Source organism: Rhinoraja longicauda, chromosome 5 (assembly GCF_053455715.1).
Source record: "Rhinoraja longicauda isolate Sanriku21f chromosome 5, sRhiLon1.1, whole genome shotgun sequence".
NCBI classification, from domain to species: domain Eukaryota; kingdom Metazoa; phylum Chordata; class Chondrichthyes; order Rajiformes; family Arhynchobatidae; genus Rhinoraja; species Rhinoraja longicauda.
This window is the reverse complement of record NC_135957.1, coordinates 15,907,599-15,923,633: the sequence shown is the minus strand read 5'-3', so window position 1 is coordinate 15,923,633 and position 16,035 is coordinate 15,907,599. Positions and strand designations below refer to the sequence as shown.

Here is a 16,035-nt window from a genome sequence, read left to right as displayed (position 1 = left end):
TCTGTGTTAGCACAAATTGAAGATACTAACATTTTTTTTGCCAGACTATTAAACACTTTTTACCATTCTAGCCTTAACCTCTTACTGACTCTCATAATGATGGAGCACAGCTCTTTGAATAAATTGTCAACATAGTCCTCCCAACCCGGAAATACAATCTGCAAATTTTTCCTCCATGTATTAATCTGTTCACTTTGCAAATTGAATCAGCATTTGCTACTCATTGATACAGTGTAGTCAGACCAACTCAAATCTCAAAGCAAACACCTTGGCACGGTGGTGCAGAGGGCGGCACAGTGGCGCAGCAGTAGAGTTGCTGCCTTACAGCACCAGAGACCCGGATTCGATCCTGACTACATGGAGTTTGTACGTTCTGCCCGTGAGCTGCAAGGGTTTTCCCCGGGTACTCCAGTTTCCTCCCACTCAAGACGTACAGGTTTATAGGTTAATTGGTTTTGGTAAATTGTCCCATGCGTATGCAGGATAATGTAAGTGTGCGGCAATCGCTGGTCAGCACGGACTCGCTAGGTGCCGTTCATACTCTATATCTATGGTATCTAGCCACAGCCAGGGTCACAACCTGAAAAGTAAACTATCCTGGAGAGAAGGAATGGGTGACGCTTCAGGTCAAGACAAGGATCTCGACCCAAAACGTCACCCATTCCTTCTCTCCAGAGATGCTGCCTGTCCCGCTGAGTTACTCCAGCATTTTGTGTCTACCTTCGATTTAAACCAGCATCTGCAGTTCTTTCCTACACAAGTAAATTATCCCCTCGCTCCAGAGATGCTGCTTCACCGAATGATTTCCTCAACAGTTTGTTCTTGGCTTCTCATCTATGACAATCACCTTCACTCCATGTCCTTCATTTATCAATCTTCCCATAACTATAGTTGCTTAAGGAGAATAGGACGAGCTTCACCTCTACCTATTAAAACATATCATCTGCTGTTTACTGAACTTTTGAATAAAAAATAACTGTTTCTAACTCAGGGGTGTCAAACTAATTTTAGGTCATGGGCCGGAATGGGCACAATGCGACTTCATGCGGGCCGGATCAGTTGTGCACGCGCGAACGCACGCTCATGTGCTCCCACAGCTTTTGTTGCCTTCTTTTATTTCAACCTGCTCTCATGTGTCTCAGTCTGTGCTATAAGTACAAAGTGTTTCACTTTACGAATTTCGTTTTTTATCAAGAAGATTGCCCAGCAAGCATTATGTTTAAGATTGGTATCTAGGCCCTAGATAGATTGGATGTGGAAATAATGTTTCCAGTAATCGAAGAGTTTAGGATCAGAATAAAAGGTCATACATTCAAAATGGAGATGAGGAGGAATGGGTGGTGAATCTGTGGAATTCATTGCTGCAGACAGCGGTGGAGGCCAAGACATTGGGTATTTTTGAGGCAGAGATTGATAGGTCTTGATTAGGTTACAGGGAGAAAGAAGACAATAGAATGGGATTGAGAAAATAGATCAGCCATGGTTGAACGGCAAAGTAGACTTGATGGGCTAAATGGCCTAATTCTGTTCCCCAAATCATCCCGCGGGCCGGATTGGACCCCTACGGGGGCCGGTAGTTTGACACCCCTGTTCTAACCTGTCTCCGGCAGAGACTCGAGCAAAGACTCGTGCAAAATAACGTACAGAATTCAGAAATCAATAACTTGAGACATAAAATAACTATCTCACCACTTTATCAACTGGTTTCTTTTGCATGAAATCCATGGAGTTTTTAGTGTGAAATAAAATATGTAAATTGGAATGAACAGATAGCAATATCCCTTTGCATCAAATGCACACTATGCTTGGCATAATTCTTGGGTTTTCAACCTTCCTGGTGTTTTCAGAAACTGAAGGTCAATCCAAAGAAAGAAAAGCGCTACTTAAGTATTTTTTATTTGCTTTAAACCTTTTTTAATGGGATAACTATCAAGAAATGAGGGGGGAGAAGACTTTTTTCCAGATCATGTGAGTGTAATGAAATCTCCAGAATAATCTACAGAGTTGGAACTTTATAAAAATTTATTCCATCAAACATCAGATAGATGAATTGACATTAAGCATTAAAAACTGTTAATTACTACATTTACCACAAAAGGATGTAAGCTTTGAAATAGGATTTCACTCATTCATCGAACACAAGCCCCAAGCAACACTATTTTTCCAAAATAGAAGTTTGGCAATCTGGCAGTTTGCACCCAGAACCAAGAACTAAAATGGAACTTGCAGGGTTCCAGTTGGGAGACTCCGGAGCATCTTGTTGGTGTTGCATCATTACCATGCTAACTGCTAGGAAGAGCAGCAAAGCTCAAAGGAACTCTCCACATAGGGTGACGCAAAACAGCTGTATAAGGGGCTGCCAGAAAAACACTGGGGATGAATGGAGAATCTATTTGGATCCATACCAGAAGTGACACCACTACAAGGTGTGGGATAATCACAGTGCAGGACAGAGATGATTGTATAAAACTGGCAAACAGTGAGGGAACAACCACCTTTATCCCGAGCATTGAACATTGAGGCCAGTGTTGCCAAACGTAGGTACCAATATCACAGGGAAAACTCTGTAATTGATACCTCAGCTTGCTCCTGATTCTTTTGCAAGTATGCAAAAGCTGTAAGATTGCATCCAGAAGCTCAGATTTCTGCAGAAATTATCCACAGCATCATCCCTGACTTTCGGTTCATGGTCGATGCTGGGAAAATATTGGGTTTGCTAACGTAAATTGCATATTTACTTTAGCAAAAAGTAAATTGTGCCTGGGCTACAAGTACACAAGTACAACTGTGAAATGATTGCTAATGCAATCTAACTCAGTTACACTGGTATAGTATTATAGTCTATACAAATTTATGGACTATTATTTTTATTAATTAAACAATATTTTGCACCTTGCATTCAGGACAGAATGTACCTCCTGTATAAAAAGTTTTACAAAAACTGAAGAGACCCCAAACAACATAATAAAATTGCAGACTATTATTTTGAGTGCAACACTGCCCACGTTATATAAACATTCAGCCTCTTTTACACATTGTTAGAAATATATAAAAAAATACAATCATTAGCATGTCCATCGGCAGAGCAAGGAGTCGCAAGGAATGCTTTGTCATGGAGCTTCAGCTTGAGACCTGCCTTTGACCACCTATTCACAGTTGGCTGGACTAGTGCCTTGTTCTATAATCATATTAGAAAATAATGTCCTCTTGGAATTCTTGTAACTATTTCTCTGTTGTGTCAGTATCCTCTCCATTTTGTGTTTGACTCTGAAGTGCTTGATCACCAATGTTGATTTCTGTTGGTACTTTAGGCTTTGTAATCACCTGATGATCACTCTTCTCTTTGACAAAGATGTTATTCTTGGCTGCAACATTTTCTACCTTTGTGTTGCCTTGATCTGCGAGTTGTTCTTTTTGATGCGTGCCTGTTTCTGGACAGGTTTCACTAGATGAGGCCAACTCTGTCCCAGCTGCCAATTCAACGTTGGTTCTTGACTTATCGCTCATGGCTTCACACCTAGTTTTCTCTTGAGCAGATAAAGTCTTCTCCGATAGAGAGGACAACTTGGTTATGGTACCTTTAGCTCCTGATGCCTCCTTCCTGGGAGGCCCCCAGATAAAATTCTCTGGTGGCTTATAATGCTGGTGGGCAAAGCGCAGGAGTTTCCTTCTTTCTTGCCTGGATTTTATTGTGTAAACAAAATATTCCAAAGCACTGTGCAACATGTTGGGCAGAGTCTCTTCAACTAAAGCCTCGTACAGCAGGAAGTGGACGAGGTGAATCTGGAAGCTCTCAAACTTAAATTCTCCTAAACTTTTTAAAATGCGGGTGATTCTCAGATAATTGTGCTCGGATCTTTAAAAAATAAGGGCAGTGTCAAATTAAATAATTGGCATTTGGTTGATACACGTCAAAATACCGGAGCATCAACATTGATTTACAAATAATTGGTGGCTCAGAGGCCTCACTAACATCTTTGGTTTAGATTACAGTTCAGGCCTTACCCCAAAGACTCAACCCAATAAATCATGAAAGACATTGCATGAGAAGGGATGAGACATTGCTGTGTTTTAACTCATTTACCAGTCTACCTCATCAGGACACACAGTTTGAAGACTTCAGAAATTCATCTAATCCTTGACCAATAGAAATTTAACAAACACTATTTTGAGATGAATATTAGCAGGTCATTATCCCATTTACTTGGCCATACACTTGCTGGTTGCATTTGCTGAGATCAGATCAGTTGCAAGATTTGAAACTTGTTTGAAAGTTCTTTCGATGTGTCTACTCATAGTCATACAGCACTGACCTTTGGCCCAACTTGTCCATGCCAACCAAGATGCTCCATCTAAGCTCGTCCTATTTGCCTGCATTTATCCAATACCCCCCTCAACCTACCTTGTCCATGTATCTGTCCCAATATCTGTCCTTTTAAATGGTGTTTTTGTAATTGCCTCAACTATTTCTTCTGGCAGCTCGTTTCATATACCCACCAACCAGAATGAGCGGGTTAACATTTGGTGAGCGTTTGAAGGCACTGGACTCACTGGAGTTTAGAAGGATGAGGGGGGACCTCATTGAAACTTATCGGATAGTGAAAGGCCTGGATAGAGTGGATGTGGAGAGGATGTTTCCACTAGTGGGAGAGTCTAGGACCAGAGGTCATAACCTCAACATAAAAGGACGTTCCTTTAGGAAGGAATTGAGGAGGAATTTCTTTGGTCAGAGGGTGGCGAATCTGTGGAATTCCTCCATCCACTTTCTGTTTGTACCTTGGAAATGACCACCTCACTGTAACTCCTATCTATGACACTCTCACACACCTGGATAATCCTGAGGCTGTCTGCTTGTCATTGCTCAATCGGAAAACTGATGTCTATCAAGATATTTTCCACATTCCTCTGAATTCCATTATCGTGTCTCAAGCCCTTTGTGACCCAGCACCACTTTTAACCTTTCTGACGAGAATATTCTTTACTTTCCTTCTTCGGGGATCTCCCTCTCCTTACCTTTTCCCTTTTGCTCTCCCTGTCTTGATAATTGCCATAAAATAATAAGAGATCCAGGGAGGTTGCAGGCTTGAAAATGAAATAGTGTTGGGAACAATATCCAAGTATTATTCGTCACTTTCATTAGCTAATTGTCATTTAAATCTTTCCCCCCATGTGAGATCATAATATCACTCCCCTTGTTTCCACATAGGGTGCTGATAATGATCCTATCTCGCCTACTGCCATTTGCTCTCTCTTTAACCTGGTCTTAAACTCTGATCCCTTTTGTCATTCTGCCTACTTCGCATTCAATCACAGAGCCTCCCTTTTGACACTCCCCTCCCCCCCCCCCCCATCATGGGCCTGTACCTGATGGCTTTGATAGCTTTCTCTGGGTTTGTTTGCCTCAGTGAAAGACACTGGTTCCTCATACACTTACTCATTGAGATGCTGAAATCGTTCCTTCCAGTTTGAAGCACGAGCCACTGTCCCTGTGTTTTTGTCTTCTAGTTTCATTCCAAAGAAATCCAACATTATTTCATAACCCTGGAGATAGTTAGATTTTGCTTTCTTGGTTTTAAGAAATTCCTATGAAAAGAGGTACAAAAGGCTATTTAATTTGAAAATCTTTGACATTTGTCCCATTCATGTCATCTGTTGACATTTGGGACTTTAACCCTCAGCCCTGCACACATCTCCATCGTATTGTCAAGGTGTTCTCGGCCTGTAAAAATCACCCTTGCCTGATTTGAATCAGGTAGGTGCACGTTCTCCCTGTGAACATGAGTTTCCCCCCAGTGCTCCAGTTTCTCTCCACATCCCAAAGATTAGTCATTGTATAGTTCCCTCCCGAGTAGGTAATGGATAGGATCTGGGTAAGGAGTGTTGATGAGAATGTGGGAGAATAAGGTGAGATGAGTAGAAGTGGGTACTTGATGGAGAACATGACTCTATTGCCCTATGGGCCACAACTGTGTCCCTCTCCACAAATATTGTCTGACCTACTGAGTAATATCAGCAGGTTTTGTTTTTACTTGTTTTTACTTCAAACTTGCATGGCTGCTTCAACAAACATTGCCTGGGGTTCAGGTGGAAGATTGTGTCCAATTCTGTGCATGACACCATTTGAAGGCTTTTAAGAGGGTACAAAGGTGATTTTCAAAAATGGTTCCAGGAATGAAGGACTGACTTTGTGGATACAGGAAACAACTACTGGTTTCCCTCCAGTCCAAGTGCAACCCATCCCTTTTGTACAGGCCCCACCTGCCCTGGAAGAGAGCTCAATGATCAATGTACCCACACACTCTCCTTCCTGCGCCAGCTCCTTATCCATGTGTTTAACTGTCCTATCTTTCTCCTTCTTGCTTCGCTCTCTCGTGGCATGGTGAGTCATTCGGAGATTAGGTCCTTCTGAGATTAGGTCCTTCTGAGATTAGAGGTCCTGCTTTTTAATTTACTACCCAACTCCCTAATTATTTTTGCAGGCTTCTCATCACTCTTCCTTCTTAAATCATTGGTACTAAAAAGGACAATGACCTCTGGCTATTTACCCTCCCCCTTCAGAATGTCATGTGCCCTCTCAGAGATATCCTTGACCCAGGCACTAGGGAGGCAGCAAACTCTCCTGAAATGCCACTCGTGGCCACAGAAACGCTTGTCTCACTCTGCCCTTAACAGACCCCGATCACTATTACTCGCTGAGACTTTGCGTACCCTGCTTTACAACAGAGCGAGTCGTAGTGCCAATAATCTGGCTGTTGCCTCTATTCTCTCCGAAGAGGCTATTCCCCCCCCCCAACAGTATCCAAACTAGTATACTTGATGGATAGGGGGATAGCCACAGGAGTATCCTGTACTACTTGCCACTCCTGGCAAGTCAGCAGTTTAGCTGAATGAACCTTTGGTGCAACCACATTCCTGAACATATCATCTGACAGGAGCATAGCACTCCACTTGCTGCCATTACTGCTCCTTCAGCAAACTAGCAGACTTCAGAAAAAGGAATCATTTTTACCATGCCCCTGCCTCGTGGTTGCTCGCCCTTCCTACTGAAGTCCAGTGTTCACCAAAGCCCACAATTTCACCACCAGCAGAACTTCCACTTCATGCAGCCCTTCTCTAGAGCCTGCCTTCCTTTTAAAGCAGTCACTTGAGAAACAACAAGCTGCTTACCTTTAATGGACAAAGGGCCTCATTCTGACTCCATGGTGAGTGGGGCTGGGATGAATGACCTTCCACAACTATAACAACCTTCCTTTGTGTGAGGTATGATTCCAAACATCAAGTGTTTTGATGCCCATTGACTTCTGCTTCATCAGGGCACCTTGATGCCACATTTGGACAAATACTGCACTGGCAATCCCCCTCATCCCACTGGCAAGGGCAATCCCCCTCATCTCCAACATTCAAATCTGTAATGCACATCTGGACAAAGGCTGTGAAGACATTGAAAGTCTGGTGGTCTTGGCAAAGCCTAATTGTGACAGTGGTGAGCAGTTTATTGATGAGCTCGTGCCACTCAAAAGCACTGAATTCACTTTCTATCTCCGACTAATTTAAGCACTGATTAAACCTGTCTACATTTTGGGTTGAGCATGTAAAGGCAGTCTGGAGTACTCTGTACCACATGCAGATTTGGTCTCCTTAATCAAGAAAGGATTATATACAGTTGTGTGCTGTCTCCCCCAAGTCTTGTATGAGTATGGCTGGTGTTCAGTTGCAGTTTCAGACGGAGTGAGCAGGCAAGAGGAGATTAGCCAAGAGCAAGAGAGGAGAGGCACAAGATTCAGCCAGATTTCACAACTTACCTTGATCTCCTCGGTGGTCAATTCCTCAGCATGCCAGTTCAGTCCTGGTTCTCGCAGTGGGAACAGCCTGATTTATTGATAAAGAAATTAATTACAAATGTATACCTGTGCAGGAAACTTAAAACAATTCAATGCTAGAGTTGAAAAGTTGAAACGAACCATTGAATATAGGTGTGGTTGTTTTCTAGCTTGTCATAGTCTCCTTTCCATGTGGTGAGGATATCATCAATATAAATACCTGTATATAAGATGGCATTTTAATAATATGCACTAGATTTACAGTGCAAAAAGCACAAGAGATTTACAGGAAACTTACAGGCTTCAGGGCAATGGTGAGACCACATCAGAGAAGGTTTGCTCAGCTAATACATAGAATGGGTAGGTAGTGTTAGGAAAGGTTGGACAGCCATGGGATGCATCCTTTGGAATTTGGAAGAGTGAGAGGAAACCTGATCGAAACTAAGACCATGAAGGATATTGACACGGTGAATGTGAAGAGAGCGTGGTACGCCCTGCGATATGCTCCTATGGTAGTCAAGCCAACATAGATGTATTTTCTCCAGAGATGCTGCTTGAGCCGCTAAGTTACTCCAGCATTTTGTGCCTATCATAGATGTCTTCATGGGATTAGTCAAAAATATGACTGCAAATGAACAGAAGGCCATCCTGATGGGTAAAAAGGTGGGGTAGTGTGTGTAGGTATAATCATTAACATGCACTAGTTTTTATGCTAGGTTTTATGAATATAAGTGAATAGGCAAAATATTTTGGGTAGTAAAAAAGGTATATATTTCCAAATATAACAGATTGCCATTCAGGCCTGAGGTGGAAAGATAATTTCTCATTACCCACAAAATGGTGAATCTTTAGCACTCATTACTGAAGAGTCTGTGGAGGCTCAGTTGTAAAGTATGTTGAAGACCGAGATGGAGAGATGTCTGCATCTTGAAGGAATCAAGGTTTATGGGATGTGTAAGAAAGTGCCACTGTGGTACAAAGTTAAGTGAGCAGATATCTCGACTTACCATCCGGTTTCAACGGTATTTCCTTCATGTAAAACTTGAGATTGACTTGACCACTGTTCTCTCGTGATTTTGCCTTGGTTACCAAAAATACACATGTAAAGTAAACACATGAACATATTGCCCATTCTGCATTGAAGTTATATTTAATCTACCATATGTCTCTGAGAAAGGAGAAGAAACATGCTTTCAGGACACCAAGCTGAGGAAGAGGTTCAGGTATGAAATTAAAATCGCATTAGACAATAGGTGCAGGAGAAGGCCATTCGGCCCTTCGAGCCAATGTGATCATGGCTCAATGTGATATTGAGTCTAAAGGGCTATTGTTTTTCTTGGATCCCGTCAGGATTGGGTTAGATAGCCAAACTCTCAAGTAAATCCATATACATATAATTCTGACATACACTGCTACTCACTCACTTCAGGTTCTCTCTGACATTTAATGCTGTGTGGAAAGAAAATCACCAGGGAAAGTACATGGTCTGTGGGAAATTTCTATGGCCAACATGGAGTGGCTACAAGCTATCACAATGGCATGAATGATCAGGTCTGGTTTTATTGCACAATCTTAGCACATGTAGGAACCTGATGGATATGTAGATGGAACATGTTGGTCGGTGTGGGCAAGTTGGGCCGAATGGCCTGTTTCCATGCTGTATGATAATGAATGAGGTTACACAGCTATGTCCTACTCGTATGTATACTCACACACATGCACTCCATGTACCCACCTAGATCTCTGTGCACATCCATGCACAGATACAGAGTCACACACAACACTAACCCACACTCCAAAGACGTACAGGTTTGTAGGTTAATTAATTGGCTTGGTAAATGGTTTTTTTTAAAGTCCCTAATGGGTGTAGGATAGCGTTAATGTGCGGGGTTGCTGGTCGGCGTGGACCTGGTGGGCCGAAGGGCCTGTTTCCACGCTGTATCTCTAATCTAAAAAAAATGAACCAATACTATAATCTGCTCTCCAGCTTGACACTAAACTTTTGCCTCACAACCAGAATTTTTTCTTTCAGGGTGGAAATGTCAAATACTAAGGATATGTTTAAGATCACAGGGGAAAGGTTTAAAGAAGGGTGATGAAAGTTATTTTTTTACACTGAGAGCAGTAAGTGTCTGGAATGCACTGCCAGAGGAGGTGCTGGAAGCAGATATGATAGTGATGCTTACGAGGCATTTAAACAGATACACAGGTAGGGGGCTTAAAGGATGCACACCATGTATAGGCAGATGGAATTAGTTTAGACTGGTATCCCGATTAGTACAGGCATGGTGGACCAAAAGGACATGTTCCTGCATTGTACTATATTATGTTCAACTGTGGCCAGGAAACAGACCCCAATGTAAGGTCTTAAACATCAGAAAGCTGAGGATGATGCACACTCACTGGGTAGCCATGTCGGTACATATACAGGTCTCTGGCAGCAAAATAACTTCTCTTTCGTTTGAATGAAGTGTCAGGATTATCCATATTCTGTAAAAGATTAAATTGACCAAATGAACCTGGTGCCACATTAAAAAAATAAGACAGTATTCTGCATCACAGAATCAGCAGTGCAGGCAGCAAGGTGTGAAATTCTGTCATCATATTTGCGTCTCTTACACCTTAACATAATGCAGCTGCAGAAGCAGACCATGCACTGCACTGTAACATAGCAACATTTTTATTGTGTTTGGTATACTTCTGAGTTTGAGTGCAATGGAAATACTGAACAATATGTCAACACTGCCCTGGTACTTTCCTCAACCATTCTTGCTGCAAAATTGCACTTTGCCTTCAATAAATTTCCTGTGGGAGTCGAGCTTATCTCTTGGACTAATAGGGAACTGCTGAACATACTTCTGAACACACTCCAGAACTAAGATCATCTCAATCTCAGTAGCTGAGCTACAATACATAGATCATGCTTCTGTTTTTGCATGGTCAGAGGCTGAGCTCCAAGCAACCATTGATTCTTACACTGAAACATTGGGTGGCATAATTGGTAGAGCTGATGCCTCAAAGCACCAACCTGAACTTGGGTATTGTGTAGCGTTTGTCCGTTCTCCACATGACCATGTGAGTTTCCTCTGGTGACCCTGTTTCCTCCCACATCTCAAAAGAATATTGGTTGAATTGGTTAATTGGCCACTATAAATTGTCCCTTGTGTGCAGAACGAGGGTGGGTGGAATCTCAGGGAGCAAAGGCAATGTAGGGAGGATAAAATAGGATTTATATTGGATGGTTGGCTCAGACTCAGTGGGCCGAAGGGTCTGTCACATGCTGTATCTATGACTATGAGAACAGTCCATATGCAACATTCATAAGACAAAAACCCTCCACTGACTCCCCCCTCCTTCACAGCAGAACACTGTATTCTGACAATAGAGGTACACGGTGAGTCCTGGGAAAATATGGAATGCTTCGCGTGCCTTAAACCCTTGCTCAGAGAAGGCAGGCATCTAATTACTTTCTAATCCAGGCAACATTCTGGTGTTCATGGCAGTCCGAAGAAGGGACTCGGCCCAAAACATCACCCATTCCTTCTCTCCAGAAATGCTGCCTGCCCCGCTGAATTACTCCAGTATTTTTTGTCTATTTAACATTCCGGTGAAGTTCTTATGCACTATTAAAGCCTCAACATCCTTCTTGCAATGTGGCAACCAAAACTGCACAAAATATTCCAAATTGGCCAAGCCTAAGTTTTATACAGCTGCAACATCTTGTGGACTTTTATTCTCAACTTGCCTACTGATGTAGGTATGCATGCCTCGTATCTTCGTTACCACCTTATTTACCTGTGTTGCCATTTCCAGGGGCCTATGGACGTATACCCCAAGACCCCTCTGTACATCAATGCGCCATTCACTGTATACTCCCCCCCTTACATTTGACTTATTTTCATATTTCAGATACAGCGCGGAAACAGGCCTTTTCGGCCCACCAAGTCCGCACCACCCCGCACATTAACACTATCCTACACACACTAGGGACAATTTTTTACATTTTACCCAGTCAATTAACCTACATCCTGTACGTCTTTGGAGTGTGGGAGGAAACCGAAGATCTCGGAGAAAACCCACGCAGGTCACGGGGAGAACGTACAAACTTCTTACAGTACAGCACCCGTAGTCAGGATCGAACCTGAGTCTGCATTCGCTGTAAGGCAGCAACTCTACCGCTGCACCACTGTGCCGCACAAAGTGCAACGCATCACCTCCATCTGCCTTTACTCTGCCCATATTTTCAACTGGTTTGTATCATGCTGTATACTTTTACGACCTTCTTCACAATACACAACTCTATCTATTTTTGTGTAGTCTGCAAACTTGTTAATCAGCCTACCTACATTTTCATTCAAATCATGCACTATTCAGCACTAATCCTTGTGGGACACCACTTGTCCCAGACCTGCAGTCACAATAACACCCTCCAGCACTACCCCCTGTCTTCTGTGGCCAAGCCATTTTTTAATCTAATCTACCCAGCCTTCATGGATTACCTGTGCCTTAATCTTCTGAATCAGTCTACCATAAGAGACCTTGTCAAAAGTTTTACTGAAGTCCATATATATAGCATCCACTGTCCTATCCTCATCAATCATCTTTGTCATTTCCTCAAAAAACTCAATTAAGTGTATAAGGCATGACCTAGTTTGTTGTTTTAAACTTTCACTTTCTATACTCTAGAAGGGTTTTACCACATTTTCAGTTCTCTATATCTACCATGCTCATCCTGTTTTCCGTTATCCAACCCTCAATATCTCTTGGCATCTAGGGTTCTTTGGACTTTCCTTCCTTATGTTTCACTTACACAGGAACATATTGTCACTGACTCTACCATTTGTTGGTGTAGGCCATCCGGCCCTTCGAGCCAGCACCGCTGTAGATTCAATATGATCATGGCCGATCATCTAAAATCAGTACCCCGTTCCTGCTTTTTCTCCCATAATCCCTTGATTCCTTTAGCCCTAAGAGCTAAATCTAACTCTCTTGAAAACATCCAGTGAATTGGCCTCCACTGCCTTCTGTGGCAGAGAATTCCACAGATTCACAACTCTCTGGGTCAATATAACTCCCTCACTTAAATTCATCGACTGTTGAAACCTTCATCCATGTGTGTGATGGACTGGGCTACATCCACAACTCTGCAATTTCTTGTGGACTTGGGCAGAAATGTTGCCCGATGTAAGGTGGCTGGGATTAGCTGAGAATTGGTCGGCATAGACTATATAAATCTTCTATTGTCCAGTTCTTGAGTTTGACTTGATTGTATTTATGTGGAGTATATCTGATCAGATTAAATGGCATGCAAAACAAATCTTTTCACTGTACCTGGGTACACATGACAATTATAAATGTAAACCTGTCCTTATCCAATTTCTTTGCAGTGATATGTTTTCCTGTCTAATAACACTGTGGCGAAGACCTCAGGCCGGTTGCGATGAAGTTGAAAGTGTAATATAAAACAAAAGTTGATGTGAAAATCAGAGCTGGGCCATTTCACCGGAAAGCTCAGTTTTGGGTATCTTAGGGCACAAAGCAGTAATTTAAAATCTGAGACAAGTGTTTGATTTCCCAATTTGTCGGGTTTGCTGACCCAGAGGAATGGAATGTCCCCGGGGGGAGGGTGGCCGAATGTCGTTCTACCGGTTGCAAAACTCAGATAAGACATTGCAGAATAAAGCCGGGATATCTCACTTTATACAGTGATGCCCCCGGTGGCGTTGCTCCACCCTACTAACTTACTGCTGGTTTCAGTGATCAGTACCTGGACCTCTCCGCTCCCGCCTCCCCTCGCTTCCTCGACCTCGGCCGTGGCGAGCGGTTTCTGAGCAAGCGCTTGCTGCTGCTCCTCCGGCTCCGAGTCGCTCTCCCAGGTCGAGTCGCATTCCTCCACAGTGGCGGGCTCCCTGGCGCTCCAAAGCTGCGAATTTCCCATTTACAGACGGGCGATGGATGCCAAGAGAGCTACCGCCCAGACATAATCCGGGGCAACGGTGGGGCGGATTGCGGAGTCGCGGATTACTTCCTATTTACACACGCATCCTCTCGATCAGGTGCTCAGTGTGTATCAGGGATGAACCTTCCCCTGCTCCTCCTCACACACCCTTCACTGGAGCAGGGCAGGCAGACAGACAGACAGAGCAAGGTCCCTGTGAACAGAGCTGCAATCTTCATGTATTCTCCCCCGCGCCAGTCTTTGCCCTTTGCCACCGTTCCCAATTATGTAGCGCTTTCATTCATTGCACCGAAGCTTTCCGCTGTGCCGAGCAAAGATAATAGAGGAGCCAAATCTCCGGGCGGCGGAAGAGGGAGGCCCTCGGTGCGGCACCTGCTGTCCACGCCGAGTACTGCAGTCACTGCCCCAGTCCAATTAACAAGCCACGGGAGACGAAGGCCAGACAGGGGAAAGGAAGGAAAGGGAACAAAATCAGCAAAGATCGCGCAGGTTGGACACGATTTCACCAATCTCCCGGAACCTATTGGAGGACACGTTATCGGAGAAGCAATGGGGAAAATCTATAGATGCTGGAAAACTGAAATAAAATATCGAAACTACCGGAAAGACATAGTCTAGCAGATGAGAGAGAAACAAGAGTTAATGTTTCAACACCACAGCAATTCGTCAGGATCAATGTAAATTCATCCACCTAAAAAATGTAATTCTGTTCCTCTCACCAAAGCACTCAAAACGTTGAATTCGGTGAAAGTAGTGGTGTGCAGGGAGGTGAGGCGTGGATACATTGGAGCGCAGAGAGAGGAAAGTCAACGCCCACGCTTCCGAATTCAGGGAAGACTCAAAATTCATTATTTTAATTGAGAATACCCAGTATTTAAAAGGCCGAAGTCAGAGAATGCAAGTCAAAGACTGCGATCTTGACGGGGGTAGCTCGTTGGTGAAAGTTGAGGTGATACAGGTAGAACACAAAGTGTTGGCACTTGCAGTTCCTTGTGTCTCCAGAGTTGTTGCACCAATGGTTTAGTTTAGTTAAACAACGCGAAAACAGGCCCTTCGACCCAGCGAGTCCGCGCCCACCAGCGATCACTAGCACGTACACTAGCACTATCCGACCGAAGCCAACCAACCTACAAACCTCTTCGTCATGGACTGTGGTGGGACACCGGAGAGAGAAAACCCCACGCAGGGCATGGGGAGAACGACAGCACCAGGAGTCAGGATCGAACTCGGGTCTCTGGCGCTGCAAGGCAGCAACTCCACTTTGCTGCCCTTAATTTTCGAATGTGTTTAACTCACTGAAATCAAAGGTAGACACAAAATGCTGGAGTAACTGAGCGGGGCAGGCAGCATCTGCGGAGAGTTGTACAGGGCCCTATTGAGACCGCACCTGGAGTATTGTGTGCAGTTTTGGTCTCCAAATTTGAGGAAGGATATTCTTGCTATTGAGGGCGTGCAGCGTAGGTTCACTAGGTTAATTCCAGGAATGGCGGGACTGTCATACGTTGAAAGACTGGAGCGACTAGGCTTGGATACATTGGAATTTAGAAGGATGAGAGGAGATCTTATCGAAACATATAAGATTATTAAGGGATTGGACACGTTAGAGGCAGGAAACATGTTCCCAATAACAGTATAACAGTATAACAAAACGTTATTGTCATTCGGTATAAATACCGAACGAAATTTCAGTAGTCACAAGACACAGCAAAAAAGAAAAGAACACAGGACACCCGACCCCAACATCCATCACAGTGACTCCAAACACCCCCTCACTGTGATGGAGGCAACAAAACTTCCCCTCTCTTCCCCCGCGCCCACGGACAGGCAGCTCGACCCCTACCGAGGCAACCGACACGCACACCCCCCGCAAGGGGATGGAAGGCCCCGCGGCCGAGCCGCCCCGGGCACCGAAACGTCCCAATGTTGGGGGAGTCCAGAACCAGGGGCCACAGTTTAAGAATAAGGGGTAGACCATTTAGAACGGAGATGAGGAAAAACATTTTCAGTCAGAGAGTTGTAAATCTGTGGAATTCACTGCCTCAGAGGGCAGTGGAGGCCAATTCTCTGAATGCATTCAAGAGAGAGCTGGATAGAGCTCTTAAGGATAGCGGAGTCAGGGGGTATGGGGAGAAGGCAGGAACGGGGTACTGATTGAGAATGATCAGCCATGATCACATTGAATGGCGGTGCTGGCTCGAAGGGCCGAATGGCCTCCTCCTGCACCTGTTGTCTATTGAGAGATGGAGTGGGTGGCGT

The 16,035-nt window shown here is 43.9% G+C and overlaps 1 protein-coding gene across 3 annotated transcripts; it reads right to left on the bottom strand.

Moving 5' to 3' along the window:
* Nucleotides 1–2,065: 2,065 nt before the first annotated feature.
* On the bottom strand, nt 2,066–15,777 carry ogfrl1 (opioid growth factor receptor-like 1). Of its 3 annotated transcripts, none has more exons than XM_078398967.1 (8): nt 14,915–15,777; nt 13,588–14,179; nt 10,224–10,310; nt 8,828–8,909; nt 7,962–8,040; nt 7,803–7,869; nt 5,435–5,583; nt 2,066–3,856 (listed from the first exon to the last, which is right to left on the bottom strand). In XM_078398967.1, the coding sequence occupies exons 2-8, from the start codon at nt 13,756–13,758 to the stop codon at nt 3,223–3,225; spliced, it is 1,269 nt and encodes a 422-aa protein (XP_078255093.1). In that variant the 5' UTR covers nt 13,759–14,179; nt 14,915–15,777; the 3' UTR covers nt 2,066–3,222. The 3 variants fall into 3 exon arrangements, with proteins under 3 accessions (XP_078255093.1, XP_078255094.1, XP_078255095.1); XM_078398968.1 differs by having other exon boundaries at nt 8,828–8,900; XM_078398969.1 differs by lacking the exon at nt 13,588–14,179 and having other exon boundaries at nt 14,915–15,776.
* Between the last annotated feature and the right edge of the window lie 258 nt (nt 15,778–16,035).